We start from the raw sequence: 24,302 nt of genomic DNA, 5'->3' as shown, positions 1-24,302 counted from the left end.
GCAAAGGCCCCGACCGGAGTAAGCTCTGCAAAAGATGCGGAGCAGAAGCAAATTGGCACCAAAATGCCTGATTTGCAAGGCGAACAAGGGCCACACGACGGGCGGGCCTAAATGTCCAGGCACGCGAGGAGGTCGAAGTTCCAAATGATAATGCAGGTTACACAACTAAACTTGAACCACTGTGAAGCCGCACAACAGTTGCTGTGGCAGCCAGTCTCAGAGTGAAGTACAGATATCGTCCTACTAGCGGACCCCTACCGCATACCTCTTGACAACAAGAACTGGGTAGCGGCGATCTGTACAACCAGTCGTTTCCCGAACCATGTAATAGTTTCCAGGTCGCACGAGGGCTTTGCAATAGCAAAATCAACGGGGTGTATTACTGTAGTGTAGTTGTTATGTCCCACCCAGGTGGCCTATAGACCAGTTCTCAGAAATGCTAGATGTGCTTACAAGCGCACTAGTAGGGTTGAGTCCTGTCACAAACTCATTTGTGGTTTTGGTTGAGTTTGTGGTCCTGCGGTCATCGGCTGAGACTTCAACACCTAGGCGATCGAGTGGGGGAACCGATCGGCTAACGCGAGAGGCTGGGCACTAAGGACTGTATCGTTAATTATGAGTACACCTTTGAGGCTCTGTATTAAAAAGACTATGCCTTATTTTGTTAACTGCTTTGTGTCTATGTGTTGCTAACGTTGTAAACAAACGATAACCTTTATCAAAAGTTAAAGTTTTTCCTCAAGTGGAACAATGCGAGGGTTTACGGAGGAGAAGCGAAAATCGATTGTGACCAGGCACTGCAAGGAAAAATGATCATCGCTAAGAAAATAAGCAAAAATTGAATGTGTTTGGGTTTTTGTTGTCCAAAATGCTATCAAACGATTCGGTATGCATAACACACTGAAAGACTTACCCGGACGCGGCAAAAAACAGGTGCGTCCAAGTCAAATTTGAACAGCAAAACTTGCAAAATCGTTGAAGGAAAATAGGAGGTATCCATTAGAGATTGCGCAAAAAAGTGTGAAACGACTGTTGGTATGGTTCAACGCGCCAAGGAGCGTAATTCCCCGAAGACCTTCCCAAAACAGAAATGTCCAAAACGCAGTCAAATTCTGGCGGATTATGTGAAAACTCAGGCTTGGAAGCTGTACGACGATGTTTTAAGCAAAAATTGCATGTGCATATTCATGGATGATGAAACGTACATATGTCAAATTGGACTACAAGGTACTTCCAGGGGCACAGATTTTCACTGTTAAGCATAGCACGGATGTTACGAATTAGGAGAAATCGATTTTTTGCGAAAAAAAATGGGAAAGGCAAGCAATTTTGTCAATGTGGTGTGAAATCGGCACCTTTCTTCACCGTCCCAGGTATGAACGTCGAAATATACCGGAAGGAATGTCTCCAGAAACATATTCTGCCACTCATCTGAAAGCACAAAGGTCCTACATTACTTTGGCCGGATTTGGCATCCTGCCACTATGCGCGTGACACCTTTGACAGGTATGAAGTAAACAATGTTCAATTTGTGGAAAAGGCAATGAATCCTCTAAATTGCCCGTAAATAAGGCCCATTGAGAAATAGTTAACTTTGATGAAAGGGAAACTACGGAAAAAGTATAGAGGAGCAGAGGACGTCACAAAATTCAAGAAAAACTGGGTCAACGTATGCAAAACCATCGTCGGAACGGTTGTCCAAAACCTTATGAAGCACGCCAAGAAGAAAGTGCGAGTGGTGGCAAGATCCACGAAAAATTAAATATACAATCATGTCATGGGCTTTTCTGATGGTCAATGAACAATGTAATTGAATTTAATTTACAAAATAAATAAAACATTTTGAAATACAGCAATTTTAAGGTGTACCGTGATTTCGGGTGAAATTGATCACTTTTCACAGTTTTTGGCTTCTAATTTTTGAATAGTTTTCGATATGGTCAAACTTAATGCTTTAAAACAAGTACGGCAACGAATTTCATCAGTCAACGAAGTTAAAATTTTTACTGTGCATCATTTTATTGCAATAAATATCATTTAAAATAAAAAAATGAGAAATTTTAGTTTCGGGGTGAAATTGATCAGTCAGTGAAATATCTTTATAAGTGCTGAAAATAAATTTTCCAGCTGAATTAACCACCCCAGAATGCGAAATGCTTTTTAAAACTTATACAAGTATGGTAAACTCTTAATTATTTAAGTTTAAAGTTTGATAAATCTAAAGAAAACGCCTAAAAGTATGCAATTTTCATACTAAATAAGTTATTACTTTAGCAAAAGTATAATTTTATGTATAAATATCAATATTTATAGAACTTTTGGTGACGAAATCGGATTTAGCGAACACGTGGCAGCTATAAACATTCATTCGAATATTTATTTCATGTACGATACAGCTACGGTAACAAAAGTTTGAAAGGGTCTTTAAAATTTGCCGAACACTCAATTTCGGAAAATATTAAATTTAATACAGAAATATGTGACTAATTAGCTGTAAAACATGTAAGCTCATCATTCAATAACCCTTGAGCCAGATGATGGTCATTTTCTACAAAGTGTTTTAAGTTCAAAGCTTTATTTTTGACAAATAAAAACTGTCCTCACGTCGATCAATTTCACCCCACTGATCAATTTCACCCGAAATGACGGTACTCATAATTAACGATACGGTCCTTACTCGAAGCCATGGCTAGCCTGAACGTGGAGGTCGCGGACGTAGGTGAAAAAATTACCTACAGCAGGAACGATGCTGAGCCCATAATTGACGTGAGTTTCTGGAGTCCGGGTCTAAACCCTAGTTCAGACTGGAGAGTCGACGATGGGTACACGCACAGTGACCATCTGACTGTACGATATAGGGTGGAACATAGAGGAAGGAGGCCGATGGTCATCGACAGTCATCGAGGATGGCTGACCTCGTGCTCCGATAGGGCGGCACTTGTTGAACGACTGCTTATCGACGGGTAATACCGACGATCAGTGAAGATCTAGTCGGAATTGTGAGCCGTGCGAGCTGTAGTGTCAGAGCTAGAAGCCTGCACTCAGTAAGATAGGTAAACCCACTGGATGGGTTGGTAGAGAGAATGAGTGGCGTGAGAGTAGACGGTATAGTTAAGCTGTAATGTTGAAAGAAATATATGAGTAGTTTTGTGACCACCAACGAACTCGGTCGTCTTGTGTTTGATCTCCGAGAAAACCTTCTATTACGTGAACATAACACGAGCGACGCCACAATATCAAGACGCTCGTTACCCAGAAATGGATGAAAACAGTTATACTGGTGGTGTCCAGAAATCGCGGAGCTTCGAGCATCCTGCCTGAGAGCTAGAAGGAGGATGCAAACAGCTCGTACCGATGAGGGTAGAGTGGAAAGAGGTGAGGTCTACTGGGCGGCTAAACTGGTACTGAAGAATGGATGGGTGTGAAGAATGCGTTTAACAGCGCCAGCTGGGCCGCCATTGAATGCGCCATTCACCATGTAGATAAACCGGATAGCTTAAGTCGGATACTGGAGAGCTACTTCCAGAATTGGGTGCTACTCTATGACACTAAGGAGAGCGAAAAATAGGTAAAATATCACTGCGGGGGTACCATAAGGGTTAATGGATCTATGACATTTCGTCGAAAGACATTTGGTCGAATGACGTTTGGTCGAATGACATTTGGTCGAAAGTACATTTGGTCGAACGGACGTTTGGTCGAATGGACATTTGGTCGAATGGACATTTGGTCGAAACCCATATTATGGAGTAGGAAACATATGACATTCAGTCGAACGGACAATTCGTCGAATGGACATCTGGTCGAAAGGCACTAACTGATGAAAAGACACTAGACCAGTCGATGACAAAAACCGCTTGATAAGAGTTATGTGCTTAGCAGGTAGTGCAGTCCGCGCACTGTTGTACATATTTCCGACTGTAGGCAGAGCAGCCCCGGTGAGGAAGCCTGCTTTAAACCGTCACACATTGGAGTAAATCACATCAAAACCTGATCATAAGTGGAAAAACTCAAAATGAAGTAATTAAGTTTTCCGTTGTGTTTTTGCTAAGTGTAGTTATTGTGTAATCGTTTGACAGCTAAGCAGTGTCCAAATGTTTTGTTTACGCTTATCAGAAGAGGTTAAGTGAAGCTGAAGTTTAGCCGTTTTCTTTGATATAACTCACAGCGCGTGCTAGTTTTGACCATACAAAGTGAATGAAATTGATAGTCAATCAATTCAACGATGCAGTTTGTTAAAGAAGGTTAATGTTGTTATTCTGTTAATTTAAAACCCAAACAAATTGACGTTGAATTTACATACAATATATGAAAATATTGATGGAATAATTTACCGTACATTCAAAATGAAATAAGTTGATTTTCCGGCTGTTTCCGGAAAATCTGCTTTTAGTGTATGATAAAACTATTGTTCCTCTTTCAAATGCAGAAAGAAAACCTTCCGGATGTTTCCGATTTCAAAAGTTGCAACACTTTGAAAAAATCGTGATAATTATATTATTATATGATATTATTTGCCTTAAAACGCTATTTATCCCTCTGAACGTATTTTTGCTGAAAACTAGAATTCAACAGCTTTCAAGCAAAAAAAAAAGAAGTTTAAAATTGGTCAACTGGTTCAAAAGTTGTGATTTTTTGAAAAATTTTAGTTTCGAAAAATCTTGACTTTTACAATCATAAAATTGGTCACCCTAATGACGAAATGAAAAAATACGAAAACTATGAAATACGTTTCATTACTAATTTGGGTTGCATTTGGGTTGCGAAAATGCGTCAAAATAATTTTGATCAGTTTTGATGTACTAGGTGCTCCACTGTGCGTCAGCTACCAGAAAAAGCAAAACTTGAGAAAACGGATTGATTTAACGGCAACAGACCAGGCAACGATTTAAGGATAACGATTGGAAAATCAAATCAAACCACACGTCTTACCACCGACGTTACTATTCGCAGATCAGCGGAAAAAACTTTCGTTGAACCTGTCATTGGAAAATTTTCATTTCGTTGCCAACAATATTGCTCTGCAGCTTGTAGCATTCGCTGCTAGAGCAATGCAAATCAGCAGTACCTATTTACATACTTCGTAGGAGAGAATGTCCGAGCACCTAGCGATACCCGAGTGATGATACTTGCTTGCAGATTGATACCTACTACCATAAAAGGATAACATGAAAAAAGTGACGCATTTTTCAAGTTAAACTCGACACGCTGCGATCAGAAATATTTGAAAATTCTTCAGTTGGAAGTTGGAATGCGAGCGAGCTCTAAATTGAACGCAGATATATATTTAATTAGGTACATTTGCAAAATGCAGTCATGATACACTGGTATCCTCAAAGATGAAATAGTTATATAACTGCCATTTTTTTCAAAGATTTGAATAATCTTGGGATTAGATTCAGAAACTTCTTTAATTGGGAGCATATCCGAGTGAACCGGTTTGATTACCGTGGTTTTCGGAAAATCCGGATTTTCAGAAACATTTTGGCATGTCAGCTACATTAACCATCAAAGATCATAAACCAATAGCCTTGTCCAATCAGTCTTGTTATCAGTCCATTGGTGGGCTATTCCAGAAAAAAAAATCTCAAGAAGTCATGGCCATCAATAACCCTTTCTTACACCTCAACTCCTCTCAACCTCACAATGTAGGTATATTTATATTTACGGATTTTCTGAAACTCCGGGTGACCGGACCAGTTTATTCGCATAACATATCGATAGAGTAAGCACATATGAGTTCGGAGCTGAATCGGTATCTGAACGGGAGTTCTTGAGCAGTAAGCTCTGACACGCAAGTTAAATTACTACTGCGTTTCAATCAAAACATTGAAAGCATTTATATTATTTTCGACTCGTGTTCAGTTCAAGTGCAACACTACATGAAAGAACAGCCTATGTTTAAAACAAGGAAAAATATCAGATGAAAAATCTGCAGCTTCAACATATGAACATAGTAAAATCAGGAAACTTGAACAAAACACCAGAAGGGCAAACCACTGATGAGAAAAATCAGCAGTTGGTACATGACGCAATGTAATTAGTAAACTTGGAAGACCAGCCTTTGTTTGAAATAAGGAAAAATATCTAAAAAAAAGGCATCAGCTAATGAAGAACAGCTTGTGTTCAAAAGGAAAAATTTCTTCTGAAACATTCAGCAGTTGGTACAGCGTACAGAAAAACGATGTTGGGGTCAATATGACTCAAACAGGCACGCTGAACGTGCATTACGCCATCGTGGTGCGAAAAACCTAACATCCTAGGAGGGTTAATAAACGTGAAAGAATAGCCTATGTTTCAAAGAAGGAAAAATACATGAGAAAAAGACAGCAGCTATAACATCTAAACATTTTACAAATACAAAACTTGAAAGAATAGCCTATGTTCAAAAGAAGGAAAAATCATCGATAAAAAAATATCACAAACATAATGTCCACTGTCAGCACAAATAAAAAACTTGAAAGAATAGCATATGTTGAAAATAAGGAGAAACCTTTGATGGAAAAGCCAGTATGTGCTACACAAAAACGCAATGAAATGATGAAACTTGATAGAAGAGCCAATATTATAGATAAGGAGAAATCTTCGATGAACTACTTCACCAATGCCAACGAAAACTACATTACAAAACAAGTTACCATAATAATAAACACCCTTGAATGAAATATTTGCTGTTTAAGTTTGATATTATTAACATGATTAAATTGCTATACAACTTAACGTCCATTTGACAAAACATACTTTCAACCAAATAAGTTCAGCAGTGGCGCCGCGTAACCCCACTTTTTACCTGTGCACCAAGTATAAATTCTTGAATTTTTTGAACAAATTTGCTTGTTATATAAATTCAGATACCGAAATCTATAATATTTTTTTCCACTTAAATCTCTGCTCATCGGTTAGTGCCTTTCGATCAGATGTCCATTCGACGAACTGTCCATTCGACTAAACGTCATATGCTTCTTCTTCCACAAAATGGATTTCGACCAAATGTCCATTCGACCAAATGTCCTTTCGACCAAACGTACTTTCGACCAAATGTCATTCGACCAAACGTCATTCGACCAAATGTCATTCGACCAAATGTCCTAAAGCCGTGGTGAACAACCGCAAGTCCGAACAACATTGGGTGGTTACCACAGGCGGGTGCGCGATCAACTTCAAGCTCTTACTGAAGCAACTCAGAGTCATGATCGACGACAAGCTGAACTTTGGCAACCACGTGGAATATGCTTGTAAGAGGGCAAGCATGGTGATTATGGCACTATCGAAGATAATGTCAAATAGCTCGACAATAGTCTTGAGTAAGCGTATACTTCTCGCGACCATAGCGGTCTCCATACTATGGTATGGCGCCGCTACATGGTCGGGCGCGCTAGTGGTTAACCGAAACGTGGAGTGGCTCAACAGTACCCACAGGATGATGTGCCTTAGGGTCGTCAGCGCATACCGTACGGTGTCAAAGGACGCGGTATGTGTGCTAGCGGGTATGATGCCCATTGCACTTGTGGTGGCGGAAGATGAGGAGTGCTTCGAGCGACGCGGTACAAGAGGCGCGAGACGTTTTACCAGAATATCGTCGATGTTGAGATGGCAGAGAGATTGGGATTCCTCCAGCAAGGGTAGGTGATCACACAGGCTTATACCGAGCGTGTCCGAGTGGACGAGCAGGCCCCATGGCAAGGTGAATTTTCACTTGACACAATTTCTGTCAGGCCACGGGTGGTTTAGGTGGTATCTGCATAGATTCGGACACGCAGGTTCCCCCGCATGTTCGGAGTGTGCAGACTGCGACGAGACCGCGGAGCATGTGCCCTTTCAATGTCCACGCTTCGTGGAGTAAAGGTCGAGTATATGCAGGAGGTATGCGGTAGAGATGTCACTTCTGACAACATTTTTGAAAGGATTTGTACGGGGTAGGACAAGTGGGATTCCGTTGCTTCCACGGTTTCTCGAATTGTACTTGAACTACAGAGAAAATGGCGAGCTAGTTGAGTTGGCTCCCCCTCCCCAGCGTAGCAGGTGGAACGCTTTCACCATTAGAGTGTACTGCGTGCGTGCGTTGCGTTGCGTTGCGTGGTAACGGAGTAATTCGTAGATTGCATACTGAAAGTTGTCATGCTAAAGCTTTAATACTCCTATTCCGATTGCTTATGGAATGCTATTTGGGAAGGAACAGCTATCCAACCAGAGGTTGAAGTAAAAAAGACATGAAAACTTCCATTGCCGGCCACGCCCATCTTCTCCGTTACGAGGATAGGAAAGGATGTGATGATATGACACCTACTTTACAAGAGATCAGCGACTCACCGACACTCCCATAGGCGCCAAGGAGTTGGATATTTGGAATGGGGTGATTTGGGAATCACTATAAGCAAGTGATGCGACAAGATTCAGATTGTGTAAGTGTATTTGAGTAAATCATGTAGATTTGTTGGAGTGAGTAAAGGTGTTTTAGTATATTGTAACACCAACGTTGGGAGTGACGTAGCTAAGAAATTTTGTCACTCCATGGGCCTTTTTGCTTCCAGGGATGGGGCACAGGCATTTACACTGTGTCCTGGCTAACAAGCCTAGGCTTAAGCGCCATTGCTCGCTCTCTGAAACGACAAGAAACACGTTATGTGGATGGGAAGAGATAGAAGGGTAGGGATAATATCTATTTATCGAGGTGCCAGCGACTCACCGACGCCCTCGTAAATAGAAAGGAGATAGGATTTTGGTAAGGGAGTGGTCTGGAATTGGGTTATGTTGGAATTTGGATGGAACGTAATAAGCGAACAATGAAGTTTTAAATACGTCAATAAAAATAATTTACCCTTAACCGCTGAAATAGAAAGTATTAAGAATAAATTTTCAACCATGTCATTTTTATGACGTATTTGTGGCCCTTTAACTCCCTACCAAGCTCCCTACTTCCGAGGTGTGCTCTACAGCACCATAGAGTTTCTTCGAACTCGAAACCGAGAATAGATGAATATGATGCAATAGTTGTAAAACATGATTGTAAACTTACTTGGCAAACTTTAACGTTCACTACTTGTTCCAAAAGCGAATAAGCAATCAAAACACTAACTCAATCAATTAGAAATCGAATAAAAAAATTGATTCGATCAATTTTGAGAAGCTTGAACGTAGATTCAAAACATCGATGCTGCGTACATCTATTCAAAAATTCTCATTGTTAATTCATAGGACGAAATTTATTATAGCAAGACTATATGTATGCAAGTTAGAATCTCGATCGATTACGTCTCAGAGAACAATCAGTGTATCATTTCGGGCAGCCAGTCCCTTTTAGAGGAGGCCACTGATGGTTGGTAATTGCCGGCCCTTATTATGAGTGTCACTTCACGGTGAAAATCGTTCACGATGACACATTGCGGTTCCACGGTGAATAAGTTGTGGGTTAATCAAATGGGAATCACTTTCACTGTCCTTATTACCGGTGTCACTTTTGCGATTTCACCGTGAAGTGACACTCGTAATCAGGCCCGCCGTGAGAGTTTTTGAGATACGGTAATTCTGTATCTGCTCGACGGCAATAAAGAGAAAATCCTTCACTCCCTCTAGGTTGAACACTCCGTCACAGAACGATATCTTTCACCATTAGAGTGTACTGATGTACGAAGTCACCTCTCTTCTCGAAGTCTTCCCTAATGGGCGTACCGTAAACCGGGGTCAAATTGATCAGCGGGGTGAAATTGATCACTCGGGTACTACATTGTAATTCCATACTAGGAACTCTTAAGCGTCGTAATGATCTTAAACTTTTTATGTCATCTGATTCGTAGATGTCTAGAGATAAATAAAGACTTAATTTTCTAGAAAAAAGTTAGTTTTGCCTTATTTTTTCAAGGAATTTGCAATGTATTTCTTATTCAGCTGAAATCATTGCTGCTAAACAATCAATTGCAAATAGGATTTCCCATGAATTCTCTGTTTTAATATTTTTGTGGAGCCTTGGTTGGGATGTTATGCAGCTAATCAGAACATGAAATAGTTATAAAAAGTCCATTTTTTGAAGAAATAGTCATTATTGTAATAGAAATCACTTATTTCAAATGAAATTGCCTACCTTTAGGCGTTTAAGGGGAAATTTCAAAATTTAATTTTGCATTTAAAGTATTAAATTCACTAGTTGTAAGATTTTAGACACGTTATTCGGTTTTAGAAGAGCAAAATTGAGCGGTGAAGGAAATTTTCCTTTCCAACCGATGCTTAATTGTATACTGATCAATTTCGCCCCAAAGTGGCATTTCCAATATTTTGATATTTGAAGTTATTTAACTTAAAGTTTAAATTTGTTGAACAAAATTCTGTCACATGGTTTCATGGAGATCCACTGGGTACTGGTTTTACAGAAATTTTTTTGGCAATATTCGAACAGGCACTGATCTGCCGTAATTCTGCAAAGTGACGTAAGCGCCATTCAAAACTTCGACATTTTTTGGTACATTGTATATAATATCTGGTGTAAAAATAACACTGTAGTATGCTTGCTGTATTAGAATGCAAGATCTAGTCGTAATCTATCATCTATGGAACAACACTAAGAGGATGAGTAAGAGTTTTATGCATAATAACCAAAAATTGGGTCAAAACTCTCAATGTCGCTTACGTCACTTTGCAGAATTACGGCAGTGATGTTATCCGCAAAGGTTGTTTTAAAGTGATCAATTTGACCCCGGATTACGGTACCGCGAAGGTAAAGAAAAGAGATAAAGATATTTTAGTGTCGACCCCACATAACCCGAGGAACCTTACTTACCTTACCGATTAGACTAAGGCCTGAGTGGCCTCTGCTGTACATAGTAGCCGTCTCCATTCCACTCGGTCCATGGTTGTGTGTTTCCAGTTCCACAATCTGTGAAGGGACCGCAGATTCACTTGATCAACCCACCAAGCTCGCTGCGCACCACGTCTTCTTGTAGTGGTCGGATGACTCTCGAGAACCATTTTAGTCGGGTTGCTATCCGACATCCTGATGACGTGACCCGCCCACCGTAGCCTTTCGATTCTTCGAGTCCCGTCTTCCATCTGCACTCCAGAGTAGATGGAACGCAATACCTTTCGAATATTCCTAGGGCGCGTTGGTCCTCTGCACGTAGGTCCATGTTTCGTGCCCATAGAGGACGACCGGTCTAATCGAGTATTGTGTTGTTCTTTGCTGTGCATGCATCGCTCCTGTAAGGGGTGAGTATGGCAGCATAATCGATCGCGTTCGCCATTGTGTCGCGTCAAAATCAAAACAATAGATGTGCGGGTGTTTAGTGTTCAGTAATGTGTTGTTCTTTGCTGTGCATGCATCGATCCAGTAAGGGGTGAGTATGGCAGCATAATCGATCGCGTTCGCTATTGTCTCGCGTCAAAATCAAAACAATAGATGCTCGGGTGTTTAGTGTTCAGTATTGTGTTGTTCTTTGCTGTGCATGCATCGCTCCTGTAAGGGGTGAGTATGGCAGCATAATCGATCGCGTTCGCCATTGTCTCGCGTCAGAATCAAAACAATAGATGCGCGGGTGTTTAGTGTTCAGTATTGTGTTGCTCTTTGCTGAGTATTGTGTTGTTCTTTGCAGAGAAGAGCATTAATCAAGACAATTAGATGATCGGCATTGAATCACAAAAAACACACAATAATTGGTGAGATCTTTCCAATATTATTTATTTAAAAATAATTCTACTTCAGTATGTATTTGCTATATAACTCCATATAAGTTAAAAATTCGCTATTTTCAACATCCTTTCATCTATTGGAAGATTCTTCAGTTCTGGGCTCTTTCTAAGTTGATGAAGGGATTTATAAATGCTTGCAAGGACTTGGCCAGGTGTGTGGAGCTATCTATGACATTGTAGATAGTAGCGACATCAGCAATGTCAATGGATATATTCAACTTTGCAACTCCATCCAAGATTTGTGCAAGTATTCATGCTATGCTATGCTATGCTATAGAGGACGACCGGTCTAATCAGCGTTTTGTAGATAGTTAGCTTTGTGTTACGGCGAACTTTATTCGATCGTAGAGTTCTGCGGAGTCCAAAGTGAGCTCGATTTCCTGCCACAATGCGTCTCTGGATTGCTCTGCTGGTGCCGTTGTCGGCGAGTGAGCCCAAGTACGCGAATTCTTCAACCGCCTCGATTTCATCACCGTCGATAGAAATTCGGGGTGGCGGGCACGGTGATTCCTCCCTGGAGCCCTCCTCCCATAATGTATTTTGCCTTTTTGACACATTAACAGTCTCGATGCATGGTGCAAACATTCCTGTAGGTATCACTCAATGGCAATACATATGTAGTATTATCTGTTTAACCACGGTCGGTAGCCGCGCGTGGAAAATCATTCAATCGTAATGTCTCGTCTGTTGTAGAAACATGCACATACAATTCAACGGCGGAAACGATCGACTATTGTTGGGTGACATAATTTGAATGCCAACTGACCGGCCGGCGGCCGGCTGACTGGTTAAGAGAGCCATACATTAATGGGCATTCAGCCCAATTTTTTCAAGCTCGCTGTGGTACGTTATAATGCTCGGTTGATTCCAAACATCTCCACTGCGGCACTGCTTGCCGTCAACCACACTGCAAGAACCTGAGGTCGAACGGAGCGTAACGGTCAGGGCTTACCCTAGTTCTGAGAATGGCAATGAATTCTGGCACGTGCTTATTGTCACACGTTTAGAGAGGTGAGTGCGGGCTATGCAGCAGGTGGCTAAGTCTTGATGCAAATTGAAAGCGGTTTGGAAGATTATTTATGGATTTGGTCAAGATGCTTGACTTGTACTTTCTCCATTAGACCAGAGAGGTGAAACAAGTTTTTGCCTGAGCAATGAGCTCCAGCTGATTAATAGACCTGGTTGTCGTTACCCACTCCAGTCATCGTGACTCGACGAAGCCCATCAGAGCACGATGATCACCGCGCACGCCAAAACTATAATTGCACATCATGTGGGTCCCACAAAAAGTTTGTATTTTTGCAGTTAGCGCTAAAAGGACCGGTGCAACCGCAAGTGATCTATTCAAAATATGTACTGACGTGCAAAAAAGCGGCACGGCCATGAGTTTCAATTGAGCGACTCATAGAAGGCAAATTGGGGTTTCATTTAATGCATCTATGAGCAGGACCACAGAGTTTTAGCAAGCAATATTCGATTAATTGGCTTGTTTTCCGGAAAGATATAGGAAAATAAGCATTAAATGTGATAACGCGGTAATTGAAACTAAAAGCTGAGTCAAGAATAACTTTAAAGATCACTGAATGGGTTTTCAACCTTTGCGCAACAATAATGACGATGTCGCATTCTGCATTTGTTGTAACAATCTACCCATTGCGACATAGGTTTGTCTCTACCAACTGAGATGCTTTTCAAACAAAAAGAACATGTGTGTGACTTGCAAAACCTCATAATATCTCAATCAGATCTCATAACATCTGCTTCATCGAAGTATAGTGTGAATTGATTTTGCATTGATTGACGGTCACCTAGGATAAACCGCTGATCGAGGGTCTAATTTCCATGCCTGCACCGGCTCCAATTTTGCCGGTTAACTACTACAGCATCATCATGATCATCGTCATCGCGATGATCATCGTGACCGAGCGTCTCTTTTTGTGTGTCTATCTGCTTGTTTCCTCTGCATGCAAACCTTACCGGTTTTTAAAAATAGCATCCTTTCACTTACGGGGCGCTTCTTCGCCTCCATTTGATGCTTAGTTTTGCGTCATAATTCGGATTTTCGAGCAGACGGGGGAGCTTTACCTTTCGCGCTGTCGGTTCTATCAAATGTGATAGCAGCAATAGCACATCGCCAACCCAAGCCTGCTCAAGCATGCGTAGAGACGCTAATCGAAACTGCTTATCAGTAAACGCAGCGCGTGTTAAAAATAATTGGTAACTAATTTTTATTGCAATATGTTTACTCCAATACCGTGAGCATCGGTGGTTCAGTGGTAGAATGCTCGCCTGCCACGCGGGCGGCCCGGGTTCGATTCCCGGCCGATGCATCTCTTTTTTCTTACAGCTCGCAATACTCTCAATTAGGAACGATTTTGTTTGTTTATATGTATCATTTGTAATCTCCTACATCCTCCAATTATTACAGAACAAATCTTTTTTACTTTTCAGGCGAATGGTTGTAAAAACTAAATCAACCATCCTCCTAGTACGTATGAGCGTGGACCGGTGATTGTGATTGCATTTCTCACGCGAGGCCATATAATGGGTGATGATACGGCAAAGGGCAAACAGCTGCTGCAGACGCAGCAGCAGCATCAGCTGGATAAACTGGAACAAACGCTCACTCAGGAATCGCAATGTAAACCAAAGAAGAAAAGTACAATTATGGATAAGTTTCGCTACTTTAAGAACAATATCACCGTGGAGCCCATCGTGGCATGCTACATCATGCCCAGCGTGCTGGCCGGACTGGCCACGCAGAATCTAAATCTGGAGAAAGCCTGCCGTGTGAACCTCAACTACGGGGACGTGGTGTGTGATGCGCTGACCAGACGCGAGACTTCCAATTATACGACGTAAGTTTTAAATATTTTGGGATATATTAGTTATAGTTACATTTAAATTTTTATTTGAAAATTTGTTAAATGCAATCTATTTACAATACAATCACTAAGGGCCAGAATCGCAATCTAGCGGAACTAAATTAATTACTCCAAAACGAAGCATTTCTGACACATGATTTCTTCGACAAAGTTGTTTGACATCAGCAGGGACATCTATTGCTTAGAACGTAGTAGTTCGCAACTCGTCCGCATAGGTGGCACCACCATAACTTCTTTGTTTTACGTCCTAGAGACTTAGCGTCTTCAGCAAAGTTGTTTATTTTGGCAAAATAAACAACTCTTTCTCAGAAGTCAAAATTCCACAGCCTACTGTTTTTTAAGCTTATTTTGACATTTTACTAGAAACCATGTGAGTTTATTTTTTTTCCTAATGCATATGTGTCAAACATTGTACGGGAATATGTTGAATATTATCATTAAAAACTCAAAATAAAAATATAAATCCGAAAAAATAGTGTGAATTTCAAGCCTTAATATCTCACAAAGCGCAAAAAAACGCAACTTCAAATTTTCAGCAAATACGAAACAATACTAGGTGAACATACTGTAAAAAATTTGGAAAGGTATTTTTTGGTGTTTTTGAGATAATAGCTTTTAAGTAACAGTATAAATATAAGTAGTGTCAGCATGTAACTTTTTACTGCTACACATTACAGAGTTTATATCTTCGAAAAAGTAGTTCATTTTGACTTAATTAACAACACTTTCTTAGACGTCAAAATTCCACAGCCTACTGTTTTCGAATTCGTGCAAATTAAGAATCGGGTGTACTCAAATAGACCCGGAAGCTTGGATATCGGCTTTAATATTCAACTCATAATTGACCCCTAATCGGATAAATATGGATACTGTCCATGACATGAGTTTTGCCCTGGCGCATATTTGACTGACAGATGGGTAAAAGTGTGAAACTATCTATTTCATGGTACCAGAAATCATATCATTTATCTGGCTTCTGATGTTTGAGCCTTAAGGTCTTAAAAAAGCCACCATTTTGAAATTGAGCCGCCATTTGGACTTCAGACTTCTTCCCCATACCGTATATACGGTACCATATACGTATATATGGTTTCGACGCCTAAAACTCCATTTAACAGCCTTACTTACCTTACCGATCAGGCTAAGGCCAGGATGGCCTCTGTTGTACATAGTAGACGTCTCTGTTCCACTCGGTCCATGACTGTTTGTCTCGAGGTCCGCACTCTGCGTAGGGTCCGCAGATCGTCCTCCACTTGGTCGACCCACATAGCTCACTGCGCACCACGTCTTCTTGTACCGGTCGGATGACTCTCGAGGACCATTTTAGTCGGGTTGCTATCCGACATCTTGATGACGTGACCCGTCCACCGTAGCCTCCCGATTTTCGTGGTGTGGACGATGGTTGGTTCTCTTAGCAGCTGATGCAGCTCGTGGTTCATTCGTCTTCTCCAAGTCACGTCTTCCATCTGCACTCCGCCGTAGATGGTATGCAACACCTTCCGTTCGAAAACTCCAAGGGCGCGTTGGTCCTCTGCACGTAGGGTCCATGTTTCGTGCCCACAGAGAACTACCGGTCTAATCAGCGTTTTGTAAATAGTTAACTTCGTGTTACGGCGAACTTTATTCGATCGTAGAGTTTTGCGGAGTCCAAAGTAAGCACGATTTCCTGCTATAATTGGCCTCTGAATTTCTCTGCTGGTGTGGTGGTCAGTGGTCACCAGTGAGCCCAAGTACACGAATTCTTCAACCGCCTCGATTTCATCACCGTCAATATCATCAGCGAAACCAAGCAGCTGAACGGACTTCGTGAAAATCGTCCCACTCGCGTTTATCCCCGCTCTCCTTATTACACCTTCTAACGTAATGTTAAACAACAAGCACGAAAGACCATCACCTTGCCGTAACCCTCTGCGAGATCCGAAGGGGCTCGATAGTGTCCCTGATATTCGAACTACGCACATCACTCGATCCATCATATCCTTGATTATTCGTATCAGTTTATCCGGGAATCCGTATTCGTGCATAATCTGCCATAGTTGTTCTCGATCGATTGTATCATACGCCGATTTGAAATCGATAAACAAGTGATGTGTGGGCACGTTGTATTCGCGGCATTTCTGCAAAACCTGGTGGATGGCGTACATCTGGTCCGTTGTAGGGCGTTCACCCATGAATCCAGCCTGATATTGCCCCACGAACTCTCTTGAAATCGGTGATAGACGGCGGCATAAAATTTGAGAGAGTACCTTGTAGGCAGCGCTCAGTAGTGTGATCGCGCGATAGTTCCCGCAATCCAACTTGTCGCCCTTCTTGTAGATGGCACACACGATACCTTCCATCCACTCCTCCGGTAATACTTCCTTCTACCAAATCTTGGTAATAACCCAGTGTAGTGCTCTCATCAGTGCTTCTCCACCGTGTTTTAGTAACTCGCATGGTAGTTGATCTGCTCCAGCGGCTTTGTTGTTTTTCAACCGGCTAACCTTCTCTTCAATCTCTTGGAGGTTAGGGGCTGGAAATGTTTCGTTCTGCGCACGTACCTAGATTTGTTACCGCGCCACCTTCGGTGCTTTTTTTTTATTCTAAGCCACTTAACTTACTTCCCAAGCAACACACAAGTCACAAACAAGTGTCGACAGCGCAGGTTCTTGGTTGCACAGGAGCTACATCCATGTGATTCTAACTCAAAGGCAGAATAACTTGGAAATGACTCGTGTCCAACCAAAAACCTACGCTGTCGACACTCCTGTGTGACTTGTGTGCTACTTGGGTTTCATAGCTCTTTTGTCCACTAGGGCACTACGTGAGCGATTCCAATACTATATCGAAACTGGTTTTTGCCTTTGTGCTGCTTTCACTTTTCTACCCTGTCCTTGGTAGAATGATGAGCACGATAATGAAGTGATGTGTGGCTGTTGTTCCTTTTCCAGTCCGATTGGGGGTCGTTCATTAAGGGTTGCCATTCGCCGATATCCAATTTTGCGGGTCCTTTTGAGCTATGAGAGCTCAGAAGTGGGTCAAGTGCCAGCCGCTCTCGGGGGAAGAGCAACTAACGGGCTGGGATAGCACCCATGACCATCCGCTTCTGAAGCGAACGTGTAGCCACTGCGCCACGGGCCCCGGCTTCTTAGGTGCTTGCAACGTTGCCATAAAGGTGCTCATCGTAATGCTGCCGCCACCTCTCGACCACCTCACGCTCGCTCGTGAGGATATTCGCTTGATTATCTCGGCACATGTCGGCTTGTGGCACAAGGTCTCTGTGCGAGCGGTTCAGCTTCTAGTAGAACTTTCGTGTGTCCCTAGCGCGGTACAGCTCATCCATCGCTTCGCGATCTCGTTCTTCCTGCTGGCGCTTCTTCATCCGGGAGACTGAGTTCTGCCTGTTCCGCGCCTGTCTGTAACGTGCCTCATTCGCTCTCGTACGGTGTTGCAGCATTCTCGCCCATGCTGCATTCTTCTCGTTTTTCAACTGTTCATATTCGCCGTCGTACCAGTCGTTTCTGTGATTCGGAGTCGCGAAGCCTAGTGCTGTAGCCGAGGTACTACCTATGGCGGATCGGATGTCCCTCCAGTCATATTCAAGTGTAGCTGCGCCAAGCTGCTCTTCCGTTGGTAGGGCCACTGCTAACTGCTTCGCGTAGTCTTGAACCACTTCTACGTTACGCAGCTGCTGGATGTTGAGCCGCGGCGTTTGACTTCGACGCGTTGTGATAACTGTCGAAATTAAACAGCCACCATCTTGAATTGTCAGCCACTATCTTGGATTTTTGACCACCATCTTAGTTATTCTGGACGCCATTTTTGGTCTTCAGACATCTTCGTCATACCAAATATACCCAAAGTGCAAGGTTTGATGATGATGATTGTGTACCCACCATCAGCGCAAGGATTATTTATGGCTGCAGAGTCATACCGGAACGGAATGATCTACCTGATGGTTTGTTGTAGCAGGGTAAGCTAAATTCACTGGAGACCTTCGGAAAACAACATAATAATCGTTATCTCGTGACAAAGTCTGGCCACCCCACGAACATTTGCCCGGAAACCAGTTCATTTAACTTCCTTAGGCTACCCCTCCGAAATCCCCATATATGTCATGTTCAAATATAAAAAGTAATAATAAGGAACGAACTCACCGGGTAATCCTGACCAGCTGGTTTTCAATGTTTGGCTTTGGTCTCAGCATTTCCGAACTCGGAATAACGACGGACACGAGCACCACGATGCGGGCAATGTGGTCTCTTGCCACCGAGCCATCGTCGATCGTTTACACAAAGTGCGAACAAAAAACACAAAGAAAAATACGAAAACGCGGGAACGACGAAATGCGGCAAGTTTCAGCCTCCGCGCCCTGCTTGTCACTGACGACCGACGACCGTTCACTCTTCCATCAGCGTTCCACCCAAGTACGAACTAAAAACACAAAGAAAAATACGAAAACGCGGGAACGACGAAATGCGGCAAGTTTCAGCCTCCGCGCCCTGCTTGTCACTGACGACCGACGACCATTCACTCTTCCATCAGCGTTCCACCCAAGTACAAACTAAAAACATAAAGAAAAAAAAAAAAAAAAAAAAGAAAACCCAAAGTGCAAGGTTTTGGAGCCTAAAACTCCATCAAACTGCTGCCATCTTGATTTTGGAGCCTTCATCTTGGAATTTAGTCCGCCATCTTGGATGTTGTGCTCGCCAGTTTTGGTCTTCAGACATCTTCCTCATACCAAATATACCCAAAGTGCAAGGTTTTGGAGCCTAAACCTCCACTAATCATCTGTCATCTTGAATTGGGAGCCGCCATCATGGATTTCAGACAACTATCTTGGAAATTCTGGTCGCCATTTTTCTTCTCCAGACGTCTTTCCTATACATATCAAATATACAGTGCAAGAATTTGGAGCCTAAAACATCATGAAACACCGCAATCTTGAATTTGGAGCCGCCATCTTGGATTTCAGACAACCATCTTGAATATTGTGTTCGCCATTTTTGGTCTCCCATCTTCCCCATACCAAATACAGTGGGGACCAGATTTTGTCAGCCCCCGATTTTGTCTACCCCTGATTTTGTCAGCTTCTTGACCCGATTTTGTCAGCTTTTTCTGAAGTAGAAGAATAAATGTGTTTTTCATTGAGCATTTCAATTCTATGATCAATATTAACACGCTAAGAACCGACCGGCAAAAAAAGTGGAACTATTTTTTTGCACATCCATATCTCAGCAGTTAGTGAATCAAATTTCAATCTTTTTGCGTTAACGAAACCCTACACTATCCTAGAGAGGTGTAGTAAAAGCCGATTGGAATTTCATTCAGCTTCCGGTGAGAACCAGGCGAATACATTAGTTCCACATTTTTAACTTCTTCTGGTTCCGTTTTATTCCCAGATTGGTTATGAGTACCATGTCTCTGTAGCGAGTTCTCTCGGATGTCATGGTTCCGAATTTCCCCACCACGTGGCGTTAGTGTACATAGGGACTTCCGGCACGACTATAGTGAGATATAACAAGATTGTAGCCAGATAGGAAGGTGTAATCTTCGGCAAAGTTGTTCATGACTACGAGTACTTCCAGGTCATGAAGAGCATAGTTCCAAATTTCACCACCACGTGGCGCTAGTGTACATAGCTACTTCCGGTACGAGTTTGGTTGGATATAGCACGAGATTGAAGTCAGATAGGAAGGTACGCTCTTGGGCAAAGTTTTTCAGGACTACGAGTACTTCTAGCATAGTTCCGAATTTCACTACTACGTGGCGATAGTGTACATAGTGACTTCCAGCACGACTTTAGTGAGATAGGGGGATTAGGGGCATAATGGACACCCGGGGCGAAATGGACACACTCCTGTTTTTACAGAAACCGTTGACTTTTATGTAAAACTTTTAATGCAAAAGTGTAAAGGAACAAGTCATGGTTCTATTTTGCAAAAGTACCATATAGGGTTTTGTACCATTTGGGCAGGTGTACCTATTTTGGGCACTTGCCGCTATAACTAAGTCAATTTCAAACCGATTGATTTGAATTTTTGTATAGAGTTAGGCATGTACAGTATCTAACTCTGTACAAAGATTCAAATCAATCGGTTTGAAATTGACTTAGTTATAGCGGCAAGTGCCCAAAACAGGTACACCTGCCCAAATGGTGCAAGACCCTATATTGCATTAAAATAACCAAAATATCATTGAAATTGAAATATGTTTTTCATATGGTGAAATTTTTATGATTTCGAAGCAGCATCAAAATACCTTATACGAGTATTGAAGTGTGTTCACTATAAAAACAAGTGAATTGTTACCTTATCTATATGTATACGAAGATTTAGCAATGGATGAAGTATATTATTTTTGATCAGAATTTACTTAAAATAGCAATTTTAATGTTGTAATCGATTCGGGGCGAAATGAACACTGGGAATTACGAATGGGTGTACGCGCATTGCATACTGTTAGGCGTTTTAGAGAGTATGGAAAAAATCAATCCGATTATATTAGCCTAAAGTTTATTTAATTAACTTTGATGTTATGTAAACTTGTCTAAGATAGTATTATATTTGTGGTATTGATCTCTGTAGGCAAATTACTTAACTGGTCGATGTAACCAAAGAATTAGCATAAAATATGCAGGGGTGTCCATTATGCCCCGATGGCTGTCCATTTCGCCCCGTACCTTTCCTGCCAGCCCTAAAAAAACTCGGGTTACAATTCATTATTTCTTCACAATAAAAACATTCTACCTGCTGTAAATGATTGAAAGACGTAGGAAACAAGTAAAAGTTGTAAGTGAACTGATAATATGTTATGTTTTACTCTGTTATACAGACCTAACGTACTCATTTGCTTAGGGTGTCCATTATGCCCCTAATCCCCCTACTCAAATGAGTAAGTTAAATGAGTAGTAGGGGGATTAGGGGCATAATGGACACCCTAAGCAAATGAGTACGTTAGGCCTGAATAACAGAGAAAAACGTAACATATTATCAGTTTTCTTAAAACTTTAGCTTGTTTCCAACGTATTTCAATCATTTACAGCAGGTCTTTATTGTGACGAAATAATGAATTGTAAATCGTGTGTTTTTTAGGGCTGGCAGGAAAGGTACGGGGCGAAATGGACACCCATCGGTGCGTAATGGACACCCTTGCCTATTTTATGCTATTCCTTTGATTACATCGACCAGTTAAGTAATTTGCCTACGGAGAGCAATACCACAATAATAGGGTATTGGTTCCCTTCTTAAGCATGTGGCTCCCATTTTCATCCTATGAAAAACAAAGGATTGAAGCGCTGTTTGTTTTGTTTCTTATTTTTTGTTAGAAGTGAGCACCCATGACATACCCATGGTATGTGTGCCATTATTAACCTCACGCTCCCATATTCATCCTATTCGAAAACAAGCGATTACGGCACCGATTGATTCCGTTCTTTTTGTTTTCATGGGTGCTCACTTCTAACAAAAAATACAAAAATAAGAAACAAAACAAACAGCGCTTCAATCCTTTGTTTTTCGTAGGATGAAAATGGGAGCCACATGCTTAAGAAGGGAACCAATACCCTATTATTGTGGTATTGCTCTCCGTAGGCAAATTACTTAACTGGTCGATGTAATCAAAGGATTAGCATAAAATAGGCAGAGGTGTCCATTACGCCCCGTACCTTTCCTGCCAGTCCTAAAAAACACACGATTTACAGTTCATTATTTCGTCACAATGAAGACCTGCTGTAAATGATTGAAATACGTTGGAAACAAGCTAAAGTTGTAAGAAAACTGATAATATGTTACGTTTTTCTATGTTATTCAGGCCTAACGTAGGTACTCATTTGCTTAGGGTGTCCATTATGCCCCTAATCCCCCTACTACTCATTTGAGTACATGTGCTGAAGAATCAACACTTGAAAACTTGCTGCATTCGATTGAGCATCGAATAAGCAAATTAGGTACACGAAAACTTATTGCATACCTAACTGTTAAGCGTTGGGTATTTCATTTCTTTAAATTCTAGTCGCCTGGTCAAACGTCTTGAAATCCCGCTTCAACAGTGCATCAGAACTTCAGACTCACAAATCTCAAGAAGCAAGCTTCAAACAACGATGCATTTTATTATTCTGCTCTTGCTCACTTCTAATAAGTTTAAAATAAGAAGATCAGGTGCGCTGGTTTTGTTTACGAAGAGATTTGTGCCCTCGAAATCGTGAGTAGGTCACAAAGTCGGCCATTGTGGCGGCCATTTTGGGACTCTAACAAGTCTGTCCTTGAACCATACCAGCCGTTATTATCATTCTACCAATCTTACTTTGTTCACAGAGAGGAAGCCGTGGTTCAGCAGATGGTGGCACGAATGGCCGGTTGGAAAACCGTACTGCAAAGCTCTCTCCCCTGCATGCTGATCCTGTTCTGGGGTGCGTGGAGCGATCGGCACGGTCGTCGAAAACCGTGCATTCTGATTCCGATCATCGGCGAGTTTACGACGGCCGTCGGTCTCATCTTGTGCACCTACTTCGAGTGGCTTCCGATGGAGGCGGCCGCCGTTACGGAAGCCCTGTTCCCGGCACTAACCGGCGGCTGGTTCACCATGTTTATGGGCGTCTTCAGCTACATTGCGGACGTGACCACCACCGAGGAGCGGACACTGCGCATCGGCATCGTTAACCTGTGCTTCTCGTTGGGTGTTCCCATTGGGATGGCCTTTAGCGGCGTTCTGCTCAAGTGAGTATGGTTTTCCTTTGCGTATGTATTTACTTTCGGTGGAGTAGCAATTTAGTATGCCGGTTGCGTTCATGACGGTGCGGTTTGATACGCATTTACGGGATGGCTATTGTTTCCGGCGCTTGGCGTGTTTGGGACGCGTGCCATCAGTTTCACGTACCTACGTACGTATTCCTGTAATCATTGGGATTATTTGATAAAAGTAGCACGAAATTTATTGTTTGTCGTCGAGGAAGGTGTAGAGGGAACACAGTTGATTATTTGTTTAGAAGCTTGTGGTAATTGTAGATTTCGGAACCAGCAAATAGATTATCGTGTTATGAATCATTTTCAAATATAATGCTACCCAGATATTACAGTACCCAAGTAGGATGGATGGTGGTATTCGTTTAGTGCTCAAATAACAAATCTTCGAGGATGTTAAATCAGAATGATTTGAAACACGACTTAGATCAAATTTCAACAAAGTTCAGTTATAAATTGTAACTAGCGGGCTATCCCTGCCCAGCACTTCTGAGACCCCGCCACCCACCTTCAATTGCCTTAGGGTTGGCGTACGCGCTTGACTATCGCGGCCAAGGAAACACTTAATAGTAGTTTACGCAACAAGGTGCAGAATGAAGATTTTTACAGCACGAGTCGTATATTTATCCAACGAGGCTTGCCGAGTTGGATAATTACGACGAGTGCTGTAAAAATCGAGTTCTGCACCGCACCGAGTTGCGTACAACGTTTTTTGCAATTTCATAAATTACCGCTTAAGAATAGTTTTTAACAAAACTTATTCATCAAACTGCACACTGATGTTCATAGTCATGTTTAAGAAAGTCCGATCATAGCAGGTTATACTGTGCAGTTGTCACAATTTTTCAAAAATGCGTCCAGAAAAGATCACGAAATTGATCCAAACATAAAACAATGCTGTAATGGTTCATTACGCAACGCAAATCAGTGCTGTAATGAACCATTACAGCACTGCTAATTTGGTGTGGGAAAGTAGGCCGACTGATGATACCTTAGTGAAAATCAGTAGTCTGACAGCGGC

At 41.9% G+C, this 24,302-nt stretch overlaps 1 protein-coding gene and 1 non-coding gene across 6 annotated transcripts in view; both read left to right on the top strand.

The window, feature by feature from the left end:
* The window catches only part of LOC109415404 (probable peptidoglycan muropeptide transporter SLC46), a 75,747-nt gene that overhangs the window by 40,692 nt on the left and 10,753 nt on the right, over positions 1 to 24,302 (top strand). For all 5 annotated transcript variants that reach the window (XM_062846330.1, XM_062846329.1, XM_062846331.1 and 2 more), the window contains exons 3-4: positions 14,128 to 14,534; positions 22,856 to 23,257. In XM_062846330.1, the coding sequence (XP_062702314.1) occupies positions 14,221 to 14,534; positions 22,856 to 23,257 (716 nt within the window). In that variant the 5' untranslated portion in view covers positions 14,128 to 14,220. The remainder of the gene's footprint in view (positions 1 to 14,127; positions 14,535 to 22,855; positions 23,258 to 24,302) is intronic.
* Trnag-gcc (transfer RNA glycine (anticodon GCC)) lies at positions 13,936 to 14,006 on the top strand. Its single transcript has one exon. It is a non-coding gene; the product is annotated as a tRNA-Gly (tRNA).

The sequence above is a fragment of the Aedes albopictus genome, chromosome 1 (assembly GCF_035046485.1).
Source record: "Aedes albopictus strain Foshan chromosome 1, AalbF5, whole genome shotgun sequence".
NCBI lineage: Eukaryota > Metazoa > Arthropoda > Insecta > Diptera > Culicidae > Aedes > Aedes albopictus.
Note: the sequence above shows the minus strand (reverse complement) of the source record. Positions and strands in the feature narration are given on the sequence as shown.